This window comes from Anastrepha ludens, chromosome 4 (assembly GCF_028408465.1).
Source record: "Anastrepha ludens isolate Willacy chromosome 4, idAnaLude1.1, whole genome shotgun sequence".
Taxonomy (NCBI): Eukaryota; Metazoa; Arthropoda; class Insecta; order Diptera; family Tephritidae; genus Anastrepha; species Anastrepha ludens.
Window position 1 is genome coordinate 541,139 of NC_071500.1, and position 18,038 is coordinate 559,176.

The 18,038-nt window shown below is 36.1% G+C and overlaps 2 protein-coding genes across 2 annotated transcripts; one reads left to right on the top strand and one right to left on the bottom strand.

The window, feature by feature from the left end:
* The first annotated feature begins 4,441 nt into the window (after positions 1-4,441).
* Positions 4,442-5,672, top strand: LOC128860357 (uncharacterized). Its single transcript, XM_054097841.1, has one exon. It carries the CDS (start codon positions 4,612-4,614, stop codon positions 5,347-5,349), a length of 738 nt encoding a protein of 245 aa, XP_053953816.1. The 5' UTR covers positions 4,442-4,611; the 3' UTR covers positions 5,350-5,672.
* A 751-nt stretch (positions 5,673-6,423) lies between these two features.
* On the bottom strand, positions 6,424-10,457 carry LOC128860963 (uncharacterized). The gene is made up of 3 exons (XM_054098785.1): positions 10,269-10,457; positions 6,982-7,876; positions 6,424-6,922 (listed from the first exon to the last, which is right to left on the bottom strand). Exons 2-3 carry the CDS (start codon positions 7,874-7,876, stop codon positions 6,726-6,728), a joined length of 1,092 nt encoding a protein of 363 aa, XP_053954760.1. The 5' UTR covers positions 10,269-10,457; the 3' UTR covers positions 6,424-6,725.
* Between the last annotated feature and the right edge of the window lie 7,581 nt (positions 10,458-18,038).

An 18,038-nucleotide genomic window follows, 5' to 3' on the forward strand; every position in this document is an offset into this window, starting at 1 on the left:
AAAGAAGAATAATTTTTTGATTTGCAAATACGTAGATACGTTATCTTCTGAAGTGAGTCAGCAACTGTAATAACTTCTAGCATACTTAAGAAAAAGTTCGGTTGTATGTGCGCGTTATGCAAATTAAAAAAAATGGGACACCAGAATTTTGCAGTTTACAGATATCATAATATGTACATAGGAAATCCAAAAATCAGGAATATTCTAAGTAAGGTAGTACACCTATTCGTTAAGTAAAATGGAGTCAAATTATTAAGCCAGAAAGACATTTAGAAAGAAATAAAAACAGGCTGACGAAATACCTCTATGGCAATAACAGAACAGAATCAGGGCATACAAAAAGTATATTTGGCAATCGGAGAGCCAAGTATAATGTGGAAATGGTAAATTTAAAAAAATCTGACTAGGCAATTTTATTAATTCCATTAAAAAGTTAACTAATTTATTTCCTAAATATAAGCAGCTCTTTCCCCGATATTTATTAATTGCTCTATTAAATACGGAGGAGACTTCTAATGCTTCCCAATTGGTCGCTACGCATATTTGAATGTAAATAATGGTTAAGTGAAAAGTTTTCAACATTTTTATTATTCTCTCGTTTGTTATTGGCATGTTACCACTTTTATGTCAAATCGCCTTCCCGTTTATGCAGATTTCAGTAGGAACTTTGCCATGTACCGATGAGTTGGCGACTTCAACTTTGATTGTAGCTCAAACCCCAGTTGCAATACAATATTTAGCAGTTTGTTTCAGGTTTCATACATTTTTATAAAACACATAGACAATTTCAGTTTCACACTTAGTGAAATCAATTGATATGCGATAAGGTTTGTAATTGGTAAGGGAATAGGATAGTAAATCATTTAGTGAACTGGATGATTTGATGAAGAACTAATCTTCGCATAACTTCTGCATGGCGCTGTGTTCATTCTTTGCTAGATGTTTGGCCGAGACTCCTCCCTGCAATTTGTAGTACGCGACTTGATGTTTTCCCACATATGGAGGGACCTTCATGCCATATCGCCTCCGAAAGATGTTTCTTTATAAGGAGCTTTTTCACTACCAGAGGTTCGCCATTGCCTGCCGAGGCGCGACCGCTTTTAGAAAGAAAAAATTCTAGAGTGTAATTGAATATACATATGTCGTAAAATGACTCACTTCAATGTTGTTGCATGCGCGCCACACGGTATATTCAATTTCTTTTTTATTTGCTTACTTTTTCAAGTTTGGCACGTGTGCAACTCTACCGCCAAAGTAAATATTTAAATTTTTGAAATGTACACAAATAAGACACAAAATGTAGTAGTAGTTATTAAACCCTTCCTAAGTGAAGATTTTGAAAATACTTGACGAAAAATTTGCAGGTGAAAGCAACAAAAAAGTTATCGGACAACATTCGGCTCTTGCGAGTACGATTATACCTCATCAAACTGGTATAACTCTTTATTTTCACAAACAAATGCAATTTTTGATAGTTCTTTTCGAGCGCTATACGTTTATTTATACCAGTTGCTTCATCTATTCGCCACCTGCTAACGTTTGGCGAAACGACAACGCCTTGTATTTATGGTAATGAAAGTGCATTGAAAATTAAAAATAAATTAGTCTTTCCAAAGATAAGGATGCCACCCATTTATTAACCTGGGGAAGAAAATCCAGAGTGAGCCCAACGAGTTCAGCAAGGTTCAAATATTGATCGTGATGTAGAAATTAAGAAATTGTTTTTCGGAAAACATATGGAAGCTGTAGGAAATTCTCACTCACGATGAATGAAAATATACACAACCATCGAGTTAACGAAATTAGTTTAATTATTTAAAAATACCTTGAAAAATAAATACAATAAAACCTAAATTTATTTTGAAAAGCAATAAAACCGATTTGAAACACCAATGTTCATTTTCCCATTGTTAGACCGGAAATATAAATAGTAACCTTCTCAGGAATAGTGTTAACTTTGTGTTGCCGTAATCAGTTATGTCATTCAGTACATCTGTATGCGGATGGGTATGATTTTACAATATGTATTGGATACTTTTCTTCGATTCAGTATCCACTAAAGCTTATTGAGTTGAAATTTTACAATGCTCTTACAAAATTTAAGCACCCTTCAAGCGATTAAGTGTAAGATTTAAATCGAAAAACTCGGTAACAATTACAAAATTTATAGGGCAGGCCCTTTAGGAAGAATTATTTTGTAATTTTTAGTTCTTTTATGAACGTTTTAGGATAAACTATATTATTAATTTATACATATTTGTGCTTATTTATTTATTGATTTATCATTGATTTCATAGTTATATTAAGTAGGTTTTGTTTTCCAATATTTTGCGTATATACGAGTAAAGTATTGAACATTAGTATTATTTTCCAAATAAATGCCTTTTATAAGTAAAGTATAAATATATATACATTTTTTTATATAAATACATACATATGTAAATATGTAAATGTACATACTACCTCGCCTTAATTTGTTCTTTACATACTTATAAGGCATGTGAGTATATAATTTTTAAAGTTCAATAAAGTGTTACTACATCAATTATCACATTTTATAGCTGCACATTATCATTTCACTTGCACACGATTTTCGTAAACTTTTCTACTTATTTTTATACAAATTGTGTTTAGAGTAAGTACAGTGTATAAAAATGATGAGTATTTACTTGTCAAATATGCGGAAGCAACTTTGAGATTTGGTTTTGTATCCATACACATATGTATGCATGTATACCCATTTCCAGTTTTAAAAAATTATATTTCAGAAATACGGAATATTGATGTGTGAATAGCAAAAATAGATATAAATATTTAATGCTACTACTAGGAAATAACCCTCGATGATTGGAGCAAATCTATCGCTAATCAAATCAACCTATAAATCTCGTAGGCTGCCGCCGTAGCCGAATGGGTTGCGATGCGGATTGGGTGACTGCGATCCGATAGTGTCCAGGTTCTAGACCCCGTGCATTAAACTCCAAGTGATAGAAAGTTTTTCCTAGTTTTTTCAGCAGGCAATGGCAAATGTCCGGGTGTATTTCTGCATGTAAATCCGCCCCTCCATTTGTGAAGCAGCATCAAGCACAAATAAGGGTGCGAATTAAAATATACTAGGATCACCCGTACGTCGAAATTTCGACGTTATTCGACGTTATATAAATTCTATTTCTATGACTATAAATATTAAAAAAAGGTACGACAAAATTTTGCTCTCCGTATTAATATATAGATATAAATCTAAACCTGTTCTTTTTTTTCTTTCTTTTATTTACGCATCTTAAAGTATAAACAGAATAACGTTTAGAAATTACAACTAGTACCACTTAATAAAGATAATAACGAGCAATTTTTATTGAACATATATATTGAAAAAGGAAAAGCTAAGATGCCTCAATATTCATAAATTCATTATAAATGTAAAAATATATATGCTACAGCTGCTACTGGGTGCCCATATGGTCTAAAACTGTTTTACGCTTGAGCCGCCGAAGTTGAAGTTTTGACCGAGCTCGAACGGGCGAATTAAAAAAATACCATCAGTTTTATGTATTTTGTCGCACCGTGCAAAATCAAGCCGTACAAATACTCATTGCTCTGTCATGCCTCTATGTAAAAGTTCTCATTGACAACCCAACAGCCCGTTCATCTTTTGTGCAATTTGTTTTGTTACTTAGTTCAATGCTATAATTGCGCATTATTCGCAATTGGGAAAAGCCAAGAGTGCTGTTGTATTACACGTATTACATAATTATAGAGACAATTAGCGAACTATACCCGCAGACCGTAAACTTGACGTTTGCCTGTTATTCTTTTTATTCTACTAATGATGACACTTTTTTTATTTTCCACGTCTCACAAAAAATTTTAGCATTTTATTTAAATCCTTTGCAAAAAATGTACTTCTGAATTATTTAACAATTTCATGGCATAAATAAACTCGATAGTCCCGGGCGCATTCACTATATAAGTATATGTTTAATATGCACGTAGTTTGTATATGTACTCATAAGCAAGTACAATGTCTAATATGTATGGATATAGGTATGTACATACATTTGTAAATATGTGCATATACTCGCGCCCGCGTTTCGCACTTGAAAACACTTTCACCAAAAACTTCGATGAAGTTGTAATGGCAGTGCCTCCATAAAAGGGTGGCAATTTGGATTTGTGAGTTATATTGTATATTCATCAGGCCACACAATCAGTGGCCTAACAAATATCGGAAAGATAAACACATTTATGTATGTACATGCATATTTGCCCATACCATATATGAATGTGTATCCACTTATATATCGTGATAACGGAGAGTTAGCTTTTGGGCAAAGCTTAAATGCCTCAACTTAACTAACGTCTCAAATTCTCCTAACAATTTTACAAGCACAGACATTGTAGCCGTGCGAATTGCAGACTATGCCAATTACAAATGCTGTTCGTGTGCAGTTGGTAAGTTGTTTAGCCGGCGTCGAGTGAACAATGCGTGTGACAGGGCAGCAGTAGCATTATTGGCTCAAACGAGGACGGTAAAAGTTAATAAAGCGCTCGTTGTGGAGTACATCGGATACACCGGAGTCATAAAAAGGGACTCCTCTGCGAACTTTAAATATGAATCTCTTACGCGGATGTGTAGTAAAAGCTTGGGATATTTTATTTCCAGTTTCTATTTTTTACTTTGTCGCAGTTAGTTTGGACAATACGCAGGCGCGTGTATTACCATTCGTGTGGAGCCAAACAAATATACACGATTCAAACGCAAACACGGGTGTTTTCAATCGTGTTGGAGGTAACAAAGGAGATGCGCAAAAGTTCGGTTACATCCAATTTGTTCCAAACGGTACCTTGATCCTACGAAGTACCATGAATAATGGCACCAACTTGCAGAATCTCTTGCTATTCAAATCTGTACTCGGTGCCATGAAAATATATCCTCAGCTGGGCGTCGCCAACAGTAAATGGAACATCAAAATCTATGGCGAGGGTATTGAACATAAATTTCCACCATTTCTGGAACGCATTATTCAGCGCATTCAAACATATTTTTCTGTTTATAAATACACGGACACCAGTGCACTGGAAAATCCCGCAGTGTCCATAGAAAATACAAATCTGCAAGACAGCAACATTGTGACCGCAGCAACTTGCGCACCATCAGTGAATCGATTAGAGGAGGTTGAGAATAATCGCACTGGAAGTATATTTTCTGGTGATGAGAGTGATTTAGAACAGTCTCTTACCATTTTAGGAGTTGAACCAACAATGAATGAAGAAAATGTCGATGAGTACACCGAGTTTATAGCGATAAGCGACCACGATGACGAGTTTATCGTTGTGGGAGAGGACTGAGTATCTTATATACCTAAGAAGTGAATTTTCAATTAATTATAATGGGATTATTAAACTAAATAGAACATTTTGGAAAACGGAATTAGATATTGACTTTGTAAGTTTGTTCAACACTTAGAGTCGCATAACGTTTTATAATGAATCAACCTGTGTGATTATGGTGTATCGAAAGCAGTAGAGAAAATACTCCGTTGTCAGTTTCTGTACTGTGAACACTGCCTGCAAAAACAATTTAGTATGCAGCAAGAGTATTTTAATATAATTTAAATGTGAAAATAAATGTTCGTTGTACTGGAACTTGATCTACATACCAATGGGTGTAATTTTTCTCCAAACAGGATTATATGACTGTTTTCATACAGTTACATACATATACTTATAGATACTATGAATAACAATGTACAACTTATACTTAAAAGTTCGTGTTTCAAGTCTTTCGTTTGCTTACTCATAAAAATGTAACTGAATTTCTTAAAAAGCTTTCCCACTAATTCCAGTGGTGAGCTGCTTTGGATTTCTTCTATTTTATGGTCCCGTCTCCATAGTATCCCTTCTTTGATAAATGGGAATTATGATTATATTACATCTCGGATATATTTGAACAGTTTTTAATTCAATGCTTCTACAAAATTTGGTTTAGATTTTGTAAAGGCATCAATTATAAAAATAAGTGAATTTCTATTATAAGTAAAGGAAATACTCAGTTCTGAAAAGATTTCTCAAACAATTGACGAGCATAGAAGATTTGGAGATCCTGGGGATGTTCCTTCCTCCTTTTACATAAGACTTGTGTTATGTACTCAGTTTCAATGGACAATTTTGTCAGATTCTGCACAAGCACAAATGCGACACCTCTGATTCGTTGTGCATAATCCATAACCTATTGTGCTTGCTAAATATCGAAGTATTGGAAATAATGGCAAACATCAAAAATTTTGCCGTTGACAATGGTGGTAGCAGTTATGGTTCTGCATATTAATTTACAAGCAGATATTTCATGGGCACCCGAATTCTCCTCATATTCAGTAAGACACTGTTAAGAGAAAATGCACTCTTCTACATTTTACATTCACTTGTTTTTTTGTTGCATTTTTATTGTTCTGTTATTGTTTATGGATATAAATGATGATGAACTTACGGTGACGATGATTGTACTTTCCTTTTTGTTCGAATGTTTACTTGTTTACATATTCAATGATCAAGTGTATCAAGTGTATGTGTGTGTTAGTATGGTGAAATAGGAATATTATTGTGTTAGTTAGAGCACTATGATGAATTCATCTGTCTCTCAGCTATAGTTACCAACGTATCCCACAGACAGTGATGTACTGTGTACACATAAATTTAAATTTGAGCGTTTGATTCCAGTCAATCATTTAAGCAACCTTAGATTGAGGCTGCGGTTCACGGATGACACCTTTAGAGGCTGCTTCTTGAACTCCTACATTTATATCGGTAGAGGATGCGATCTTAAGTTTCGCAGGTTGTTCTGGTAAAGCTACTTGAAGAAGTCCTTCCTTTAAAGGCTCAGACAACTTGTTGCTGGTATCCAAATACTGATCCTCCGAAAACTCTGCAAAATAATTTAATGAATAAACTAAATTGAATGGTAAATGTGTTTCATATCCTTACTTTCTTTCTTCACCTCACTTTCATCCAATGGCTTCTTTTCTGGGTCTTTCAATGTATTCGCCCCCAAGAACCTGCCATAGTCCGGCTTATTGTTAAGTTCTTGCTTCGATTGTGTTTGTTTAGCTTCTTGCAAGTCTTTAGTGATATCTTTCAATGGCAATTCTTCAGTAACTTCCAATAATGGAACAGCCTTCAGTGGTGCCTGAGCGTCGTCTGATAGAATACTGCGTGCTCGTATTGCCGAGATTGGGCCAACGAATATGGGCGAGTGGACGAAATCGACGACATGTGATACGGCCGGTGTTAGCGCATAGATGCGTGCGCTGTTGGGTAGCAAGGCTTCGGTATTGGCAGGAAGTTCGTAGGTGATTCTCGGTTTGTCGTCCTTGCTAGCAGCGCTAGTTGCTGAGCTAACGCCAGAGCCAGGCCCAGCTGGTGGGAATAGAGCGGGAAATAGGCCTTGACCAGCGGCTGCAGCAGCACTAGAGGCTGCTGACGCTGCTTCACTTAGTTGAGGACCTAACTGTGCTGATCCGGTTTGCACTGCTTGCTGAATTTGCTGTGAAATCTGATCCCATTGCTTGGTCTCCAACTTCTGTGGCTGTTCGTTAGCACTGGCGCGGCCCAAGCCAACGTTTTCAACGGGAATGATCGGAGCGCCAGCACTAGCGGGAACATAGACAATTGTCTCTTCATGCGGTGCGGTGATACGAGCTAATGGCGAGAGGTGGTGGATGAAAGCTGCGGTATCATATTTAATAGCTGGCTCCAGATGAACTTGAGCCTGTGGTGTAACGATGACAATGTGCGAGGAAATATCGCTTTGTGCCACAGGCAGCGGTGTACCCCAAACTAGGGGTGCAATCAAAGTGCAGAACAACAAATATTTCAGCATCTATAGGATGATGCCAGTTTCAAATAATGTAGAATAATTTAATTTTAATGTATCCATTGTAATCCATTCTCTATACTAAAAATATCCAAACTTTTTATAAATAAAATATATTTTATAAACAAAAAAAAACAGGTATGGTGCCAATTTTGGCCCTACGCTCCACCCAGAGTTAAAGGATATTATATATACATACATAGATATACAATATATTATATATATATATATCATACCATACTGTAAAATGGCATTAGGATGTAAGTGACTTTAGATATTGCATTATATTAATTAACAATGAACTCCTACAAACATGCACCGATGGCTTTCAAAATCATAGGGTGATGATTGTTTATCCCGTACGAAAATTTTTTAATGCTACAATCGATCCGACTCAGGTAGAGAGATGCTTCGTGACGATGAAAGGCCAGGTCCTTCACTGAGTGCAATACCAAGAAAACGTTGAACAAGTGCGTGATTTCATTAAAATAATAAGGAACCGTCTAAGGGTGATTGAAGTAAATAGAATAGTTATTTTTTGCCCAATTTAGCTCTATGTAAGCTTGATTCCCATCGTATTATTTCTTTGCTCGATTCACCTGATTTGGCAACTTTATCTATTCCCGAAACTGCATTTGACGATGAAAAGGAAACGTCATGAATCTTTTAAAGCCATTGAAGCTGCTGTGACCAGCATGCTAAAGATTACATAGATAATTCCGTTTAATAACTTGAAAAAAAACATGTAAAATTGTATATCGAGGTAACTTACAATTAAGTTGAATTAGTCTGCCATCATGGCATTTGTAAATTATGGTGGCAAGTGTACATATGTATATACGTTAGGTAGTGCATGTATGTGTGGTTGCAACTGCATGCACCGGCACGGGAGCTCGAAAAAACCGCCTTTGTTATTGGGATTTATTTTCATTTTATCAATAAAACAAAGAGCGCAAAGCATATTTTTCTGGTTTTTAAATTGAAGCTACAAGTTCTTGCCGAAGCTGAGAATATTATTGCAATGATTTACTGCATAACCAAACGCAGTCATACTGGAAAAGCAGAATTTATTTTTAGATATACTTATAGTTGGAAATCTGCGGAAGGGTGCATGAAGTTCGCTACGTAAACAGGATCAACTTCAAAAGAACTACTGCGTGCATCGTTAACCGGTTCTAGCTGAGGTGAGACTATTTACTAACTTGAACAATTCTTCAGAGGACGAAAGGCGAAATACGAATACTTAGTGTGTGTAGATTCACACTTTTATAACAATTTTTCACACCTATAAGAACAGAACATATTTGATTAAGTGTTGATGACTTCTTGGGCTGTAATATTTACATTCGTTATACAAATAATTCCAATAAAAATTTCATTCTTTCATTCATATTCTTGACGTCACAATAATTGCTTTTGTAAGTTACATCCATGTCTGTCTTACTAAACAGCAAGCGTTTTGTCCCGCTTTTTCAATCTATATGGTCATGGTTGAAATAATTATGGAAAGGTGTTTTTTCGAAATTGCTCACTATAACAGATAATTCAGACGCAAACCAATTGCTCACCCAAGTTAAGTAGCTTCAGAGATGAAGTTGATATATTCACACTAAATATTGCATTATGTATTTATGCGGCAACATTTGAAGCATCGTGACTTTTTCTGCAAGTAGGGTGAACAAAGGTTTTATGCTGCCTCCGATCCATTCAGTCCTTCCATTGTAAAACTGTGTATATATATTCCGACAAATAAATTTTCTTTCAAAAGATGCGCCTAAATGTTGTTTTAAAATAAACCATCTGAAAATTTAGATTCTTTCAAGTTTCTTTAAGTTTATTCAAAACACAACTCTTAAAATTTATATGTGAAAAATGGTCGATTCAGGAATGCCTAATTGACGAGATATCGATGTTGGAAGTTATTCAGCAACACTTTGCGCTACAGCAGCAATACTCTCAACAGAAGGTCCAGTTTTTGGTCTGCCAATCATTTTTCTATCCTCCACGGAACCAGTTGCTTCAAATTTTTTCACCACCCTTTGAATTTTCGACTTATTCGGACGATAATTTTTAGCGAAAGAAATCACTAATTCCGCGATATGTTGTCCTTAAAGACCGGCCATTCTGATAATAAGTTTCAATAATTTCAAGGCAAGTTTTCACTTGACAAATATCAAAGATGGCATAAAGAAAGGTACCGTCTACAAATTATTCTCTACTGACATCTAGGCATCACCTTTGAAAAAGCCTTTAACTGGTATGCAACACACAAACACATGGAGAGGTTACGAAATCAAAAAAAGTTTCATTTAGTCAGTTAATTATACATTTATGATAGCAGTTTTATACATTTGCGGATGATATTTGTGAAAAGTGGAAAAGTACAATCGTAACTTACCTTTTCCTTTTTTTGCTTTGATTTCTTTTTTCTCTGAAGTGTTCTATTTGTATATATTTTTCACACTAATTTTATTAACAAACTCTTACTTTTGCAAAAACAAAAATAGAAGAAGAGTTTTAATTAACCAAGCACAGAATTCAACTCAGGGAGCCTTTTTCAGTGGAGGAAAGTTAGACAACTTCACTAGTTGTCCTCTGCAGCCAAGAAGAAACTGACGGTTAGTGCAAAAGCAAGTGGTATTTTATAACATTCTGCCGATGCGATTTACTAGACAACACTAGCCCATTGCGACAATGTACATACCAGCTTCCTTGCCTGCACCAACAGTATATGTAGGACTTGCAAGGAGGAACAACAACAGCAAAATTATTCTAGCTTTAAAATAAATAAAAAAACAAATAAATAACCGCGGAATAAGAATATCATGCATCTTGTGCAGAAGCTAGCAGATTCTGTTACCGCTCTGCCTATGGCTTCGCTTGCCTTGTCTTGAATAACACAAAAACTGGAACATTTGTATTGCACCAGCCCGACAAACGACAGCTGGCTTTTAGAGGGGCATTGTGGCCAACCGGTTAACCAAAGTTTATTAAACTGAAGCATGGACACTAAAATAAGCATCGAAGATTTTTATGTCGCAGTAGGACGATGCAAAGGAATCCCTCTCTGTTCTCCACCCTCGATATATTTACTAATTTGTGCATTTGTGAGGAAATTATCTTGTATCGAGAAGGGACATTCGAAAAACAAAAAACACTGAGCCATAAATATATAAACAGTACTGCTGTGGTGATGTGTAAATACGTTCATACAGAATACTTATGAACACATAATTCATACTCTACAGAAATACACTACTTACTTTGAGTGGACTAAGTGACAGTCCTGTGATCTCACATTTTGTATATTATAGAGGTTTAGGTAGGAATTTATCATAAATGATTCCTTCTTAATTTGGCAGAAAGGTACAACTACAACATATTGTGTAAAAAACTGTGAAGGGGAAGTTTGTTGACTACTCACTTGAACTTGTTATTATACATTCATAAATACTATATGCACATACTCGTGCATTCGAGTATGTACACATATAAATGCAAATGCATGTACGAGTATGTGTATAGAAAAGGTAAGATGGTAATGATAAGGTATGGGGGTGAAATCAGTTCAAAAAAATACAAGTTAATTACATTCTTGTGTCCATAAATACAGGTGTTTGCCTAATATTATATAAATGCATGCATATGTACATATAATATATTTTCGCTAATTCATTGCAAAACACAGGGTGTCTCAAAATGTCCTAACACTTTAATGTTAATCATGTAATGCGTTGCTATGGCTATAGAAAAAAATAGATCAAAGAAGTTGCATCAAATTGAGTGTAGCAAATTGAATTAAGTGCTCAAAGATACTTGAAATGTTGACAGTGGCATACGGTGAGAGTACTCTGAGTCAAAAAAATGTTTACAAGTGGTACAAGCTTTTCACAGAAGGTCGAGAAGATGTGAATGACGACGCTCGCTCTGGACTCCCCAACACATCAACAACCAATGAAAATGTAAGAAAGGGATAAAAATTGTGATGAAGAATCGTCGAATCACAATTAGAGAAGTTGCTGAGGATATCGGCATATCGGTTGGCTCATGCCATGCAATAGTTTCGGAAATTTTGGACATAAAGCGTGTGGCAGCGAAATTCGTTCCAAAATTGCTGAACTTTAACCAAAACCAACATCGCATTAGTATCGCTCAGGAATTGTTGAATGACGTCAACGATGATCCAGATTTGCTTAAAAGGGTCATAACTGGTGACGAATCATTGGTTTATTGTTATAACATCAAAACCAAAGCCCAATCGTCCCAATGGAAGAGTCGAGGAGAACCAAGACCAAAAAAAGCACGACACGTTCGATCAAATGTCAAGGTTTTGTTCACTGTTTTCCTCCATAACTATGGCGTAGTGCGTCAGAAGTTCTTACTACAAGGTCGCACGGTAAATAAGGTGTAATAACGGACGTGAAATAATACGCCGTTTGCGCGAATGTGGAAAAAGAATTCATGACTTTTGCATCATGAGATTGCACCTGCTCACTCATCTTTGCTTGTGAGAGATTATTTGACCAAAAACAACACCGTTATCATGCCTCATCCAACGTATTCACCAGATGTGGCCTCCTGCGACTTTTTCCTGTTCCCATGATTGAAGAGACCCATGAAAGGATGGCGTTTTGCGACGATTGAGAATATAAAAACCGAATCGCTGAGAAAGCTCAAGGACATACCAAAAATTGCATATCAGGACTGTTCGAAGGTTGGAGAAAACGCTGGCACAAGTGTATTATATCTGAGGGGGACTACTTTGAAGGAAATAAAATAGAAATTGATGAATAAATGCTCAAATAAAATATAAATATTTTTTTGCGAAAAATGAAAATTCACCTTATTTTTTTAACACACCTCATACTACCCCAAATCCTAACGCGACCTCTACCATGCTCTACGTTACTCGGACTTATATCCGGCCAAGGACTGTCACTCCAGCAGAATTCCCCGTATATGCATGGGCCGCATCAGAACCCTTTACGAGAATTCCGAACTGGTGTTGCTCCACAACGGTAACATCAACGTCCCACAGCGACCACCAACGCAGGAGTAAGGCAAGGTTGTCCCCTGTCATCCCTTCTCCTCGCCATCGTTGTAGACGACGTTATGAACCAATTGACCCTGCACAAAAGAAGCATCGTATGGAGATTCACCAGACATCTTGAGGACCTGGACTTCGCCAAAGACATGTGCCTCCTCTCTCCCAAGCTCACTGATATGCAAGGGAAGGCGGATAGACAATCACAATAAAGTAAGACCTATAATAGTTCACGGGTGTTCGGTGCAACTGCAGGCTAAACAAAGCAAGGACGGCGTTCGGGCGAATGCATACAGTATGGGCGAGCTCTCCAGCCCCACTAAACTTCGGATATTCAGCTCATGTGTGAAGTCTATATTGTTGTACGAAATTGAAACATAGCTGGCCTCGAGCACCATCAAACAGAGGTTACAACCTTTCGTCAACAAATGCCTCCCCATCATCTGTAGAAGTTCTGAACACCATCAGTGTCTCGCGACTTTTGTCAACTACTCTATACTCACGGACAAAGCGTTGTATATGGACTGAATTGTGGAAATGCTTAAATTCACATTTTTAGCAATCTTTGTCTGTGAATTACCGTTTTTCAATAACGGAATCACTAATTCAAGCGTGTCTACAGACGTACAGTTGCCCATCACGTTATATTAAAGTTTATAATCGCGACCGATCTCTCCTAGCCTGAAATAGGTAGGGTAGGAGAAATGATTTAGAGTAGCATTCACAAAATGCGAGTATTTTGCAAGTCGCAATATTGGCGCGAATGAAGTTCACACACGAATCAAGCAGTGAGGTCGTGTTACGCTGTAATTTTTGAAGTGAAACTTCTTAGGCGTCGATGGACGAGCGAGAATGGAGAGTAAAATTTCAAGGCCATGAAACGTTTTTGGCATTTTCGTTCCGCGAGAGAGAAAATAGATATAACGTAGAGGAAAAGGAGAGAGAGAGCTATACCTTATATATATTTTAGATACACTTTAGACTATTTTTCCTGAGTTTTTCCTTGTGGTTGCCAATTTCTAGTGAGAAACAACACTGTCTACTTTTTGGTTCTTGTTTGTTGGAGCAAACTTGTAGGAAATATATTTTTGGTGCCTACTTTTTGGCGTTATATTTCCTTGGTGCCTACTGCGTGGGGCGTTTTTTGGTCCCAATTTCATTCGTTTTTTTTTTGTGCCTACTTTTGGCGCTTATTTTCGTTTCCTAGGTAGTGTTTGTGCGTACTATAAAGTGCTATCCATTCCGGCGTCGGATTTAATGGTATTGCCTTGCGGTAATTTGTGCCGTTGCTGCTGTGTTGGAATCGCTGCGTTTGTGCGGGTGATAAGCGCTCGGAGTAGTGCGCGTTGATGCCACGGTTTGTGTCCGGCGTTTACCTACACCGGTCGACCCTTCTCCGGTTTTTGTAAATTTTGTCTATTTGTATTCTCTGCAAATGTTTTGAATTTATTTAGATATATACTCTTTCTCTCTCTCTCTCATTCTCTCTCGGGTCTCTCCCTCTTTCTTTGTCTGCCTTGAAAGTTTCACTTCTGTTATGTGTACTACGCTACACGCACTTTTTTTATGTTGTAAATATTCTTCTTGAATTAAAGTTACTTTGAATTGATGTGTTGGTATTTGTAATTCAAATATATGTACGTTTGAACGTACACACGAAATAAGCTGTGAGTCACGGAATAGTATATGACCGCAGGAAAACTTATTAGTTAAAACCATGGGATCGTTACAAATTCAAATTAAAACCTGGATTTAAGATTTATTTATTAGGATCACAAAATGATTCCGTAACTGCAACATAGTTTTATTATCAACTAGCTGTACCCGGCGCGCATTGCTGCGCCAACAACTAAAATAAATTAAAAAAAAAATAACTTTAAAGAAAAATCAGTACACAAATATTCCATTTCATTCTTAACCATTTTATTGATTTTTTATCATTTCGAAAAAATCGGGTGAACGGGGCAGAAGTTGCTACTCTTCTCCGGGGGAAAATACATATACGAGTATACATACCTATACCAATTTTTATAATAATCGGTCCAGCAGTTCTTGAGTTCATCGAGAACATCGAGGACATACAAACAAACATTCATTTTTATATCATATATAAAGACGATGTAAAAGATAAACATTAAAAATCATTAATTAAAAACAAAAATAACATAACAAATAAAGGGCGAACAGTTTTTTAAGTCCACTCCAAATTGTCGGCATGTCCACTTAATGTTATTTTTTTTAATTGGAAAAGTCCTCGCAGTATCTCATTTTTAGGACGCGACATAATTGTATTATTATTATGCTGAAAGTTTGTTTGGCGAACACCGTGCAATTGTTATTGCCCCGAACACGAACAGATCACATCAAAGTAAATATTGTAAACGAGCGAGGCTATGATTTTGTTTAATGGGTCGGATTTACTTGTAAAATTTCTGTAGTCTTTTGCGCAAAATATGATATTTTTTGGATAATCGTTTTCCGTATGTATACTTTGTTATACATTTTTAACTTTTTTTGTGACTCGTATATACTTTAATTAGTGTAACCAAAAGGAAAGAAAACAGTGCTCAAACTAAATTACATTTGAATAATGGAAGTAAAAAAAGATATTGTGATATGATATAAAAAAGTATGTCGAGGAGGTTGCTGAACACCTCAAGAATTGCGGAGGGGGCCTCTTGGCTTATTGGCGCTTACACCCATTTTGTTTGTATGTTTGTCTCCCTCTCTGTCGCGCCAATATTGTGATTTACACGCTACCCAAATTTGTTTGAATGCTACTCGAATTAGTGATTCAACAATTTAGAACTGATAATTCGCAGGAAAAAAAAAATTGTTAAAAATGTGAACTTAAGCACTTCTGTTTGCCATTGTCTGCCAAGGCGCAACCGCTTAAGAAAACGTTTTCTATCAATAGGTGTTTCCTGTCCATGCTTTCGAATCTGTGCACTTCCGAAAAGTAGTCACACACCAACTCATTCGGCTACATTCTTTCAATAGGGTGTAGCTTTTTTCCCGGCGCCACGCAAATCATTTATCTTATCGCCTAACACTTCTATCCTATAAAGGCACTTTGGCGGGCCTGCTGCCATTTGCTGACACTTTTAATAGTAAGAAAGAGGCTGCCAAAGTAAATTACTTGTGTGTCGTGGAAGCAAGTTAAATTGCCGTGCACATTTCGTATTCGCCTAACAAATTTCTGAACAAACAGCATAGACAAGTAAGAAGTTGCATGTTTGATTTTCCTACATGTTTTCTATGGTTTTTCATTTTTTACTACTATTACTCTTATTGCTGCGTTTGGTAAAAACGTAAGAGGAAGAAACATACGATTACCAATGACAATTAATGATCGAAAAGGCGATCATTTTGTATGCACTCTTTTGCTTTCTAAAAATAGTGGTTTTGTTTTTGCTTTGGCATAAAACGATTCAACTTGACCGCAAGTTTCGTGTCATTGAACGATTCATTCGTGGAATGTTTCGTTTGTTTTCGAGCTCTGCTGGCAAGTAAATACTCAATACTTTTTCCCCGAATCAAGTCGTTTTTGTAGCCGACGCTTTTTTCGAGTTTAGTATTTGGTATCGATACTTTTTGGTAGTTTTTGTTATATGGCAACGCTTAAACTATCCTTCACCATTAATTCATTCCATCATGTCAAAGCAGGTTATGTAAATTTAAAGTTAATTCCGTTCAATGATAAAAATTAAAAAAAGATTTCTAATTTTTACAATTTGAAATTTTTACTCAACACCTGAATATACGCAATACTTTTTACCGATATTTATTCAGTACTCAATACCTTATTCCGATACTAAAACAAGTAAAACTACCTATACCAAAGTGTTATCGAATGATTACTGCGTACGCGCACATAAATGACAAAATAAAAGAAGGTCGCCACAAAGGTAATAAGGGTGGTTACATTTCAAGGGCCGATGTTGAATGTGAACCACACAAAAAAACTTGTCTTTTGTCTGCATTTCATATGACATTTTTCAATTTCATACTAACTCAATTTGAACCATAGAAAGATACACAATCGAGCAACGTGTTAAAGTTATTCAGGCTTATTTTTATGACCCGAATTGGAAGATATGAATGTGGACGATATGTGGACGATATGTGGAATATAATCTCACGTCGCGGCGATGTCAATTGGCCGCCAAGATCATGTGATTTGACACCGTTGGACTTCTTTCTTTGGGGTTATTTGAAAAAAAAGGTGTACGTCGATAAGCCAGCAACAATTCAAGAGCTAAGGGACGAGATAATTCGGCACCTTAACGGCATAGAACCTCAATTATGCCTCAGCGTCATCGAAAATTTGGACCATCGGGTGGAGGTGTGCCGCCGAGGCCGCGGCGGCCATTTGGCCGATATTTTGTTCCATACGTAATTGAGCCATACCAATATTATCACAATAAAGAGAAATGATTGTCATTTTCTTAAAAAAAATGTATTTTATTCAAAATCATTACCGGGCCTTGAAACTTAACCACCCTTACAAACAAATGTTTTGACGTTTACTTCATGGCTCCCGGACTTTGTATAGCATTTTTGGCAGGAAAATTTTTGTTTTATAAGAGTACAGGTTGTAGTTAGAAGAAAGCCCGAATGAATTAAAAAAACGTTGAGAAGAAAATTGTTTCACAATGGAAACAGCTTTATTTAATTATCAATAAGGCACATTACAAGAAAATAATGCAAAAGTTTTATATCTTGGTTTTTTCAGGAACCACATATAAAAACTAGTTATAAGTTATAAAAAACAGTTGAAAAGCGAAAAATTATTGTCCGTCATGAAAGATGAGTATACCGACTCCATGAAAATATTTTTTTTTCTGCCATTTTACTCTATTATCGTTTTTTGAAAACTGAGCTTAGAACAGCAATGGTTTTCCGCCATTGTTTTTATTATTTTTCTTAATCTTAACAATCAATCCGCGCAAATTTTATTATTTCCTGTTATTTTATTCTTTAAATTCTCATTTCCTATAAATTAAGAAAAGCAACAATATATTATTGGGAAGTATGAAATAAACCATGTATTCATTTACCATACTGCGAAGAATCGTATCAAAGCTAAAAAGCCAAAACGAAAGTTTGACTCTTTTTAACTGT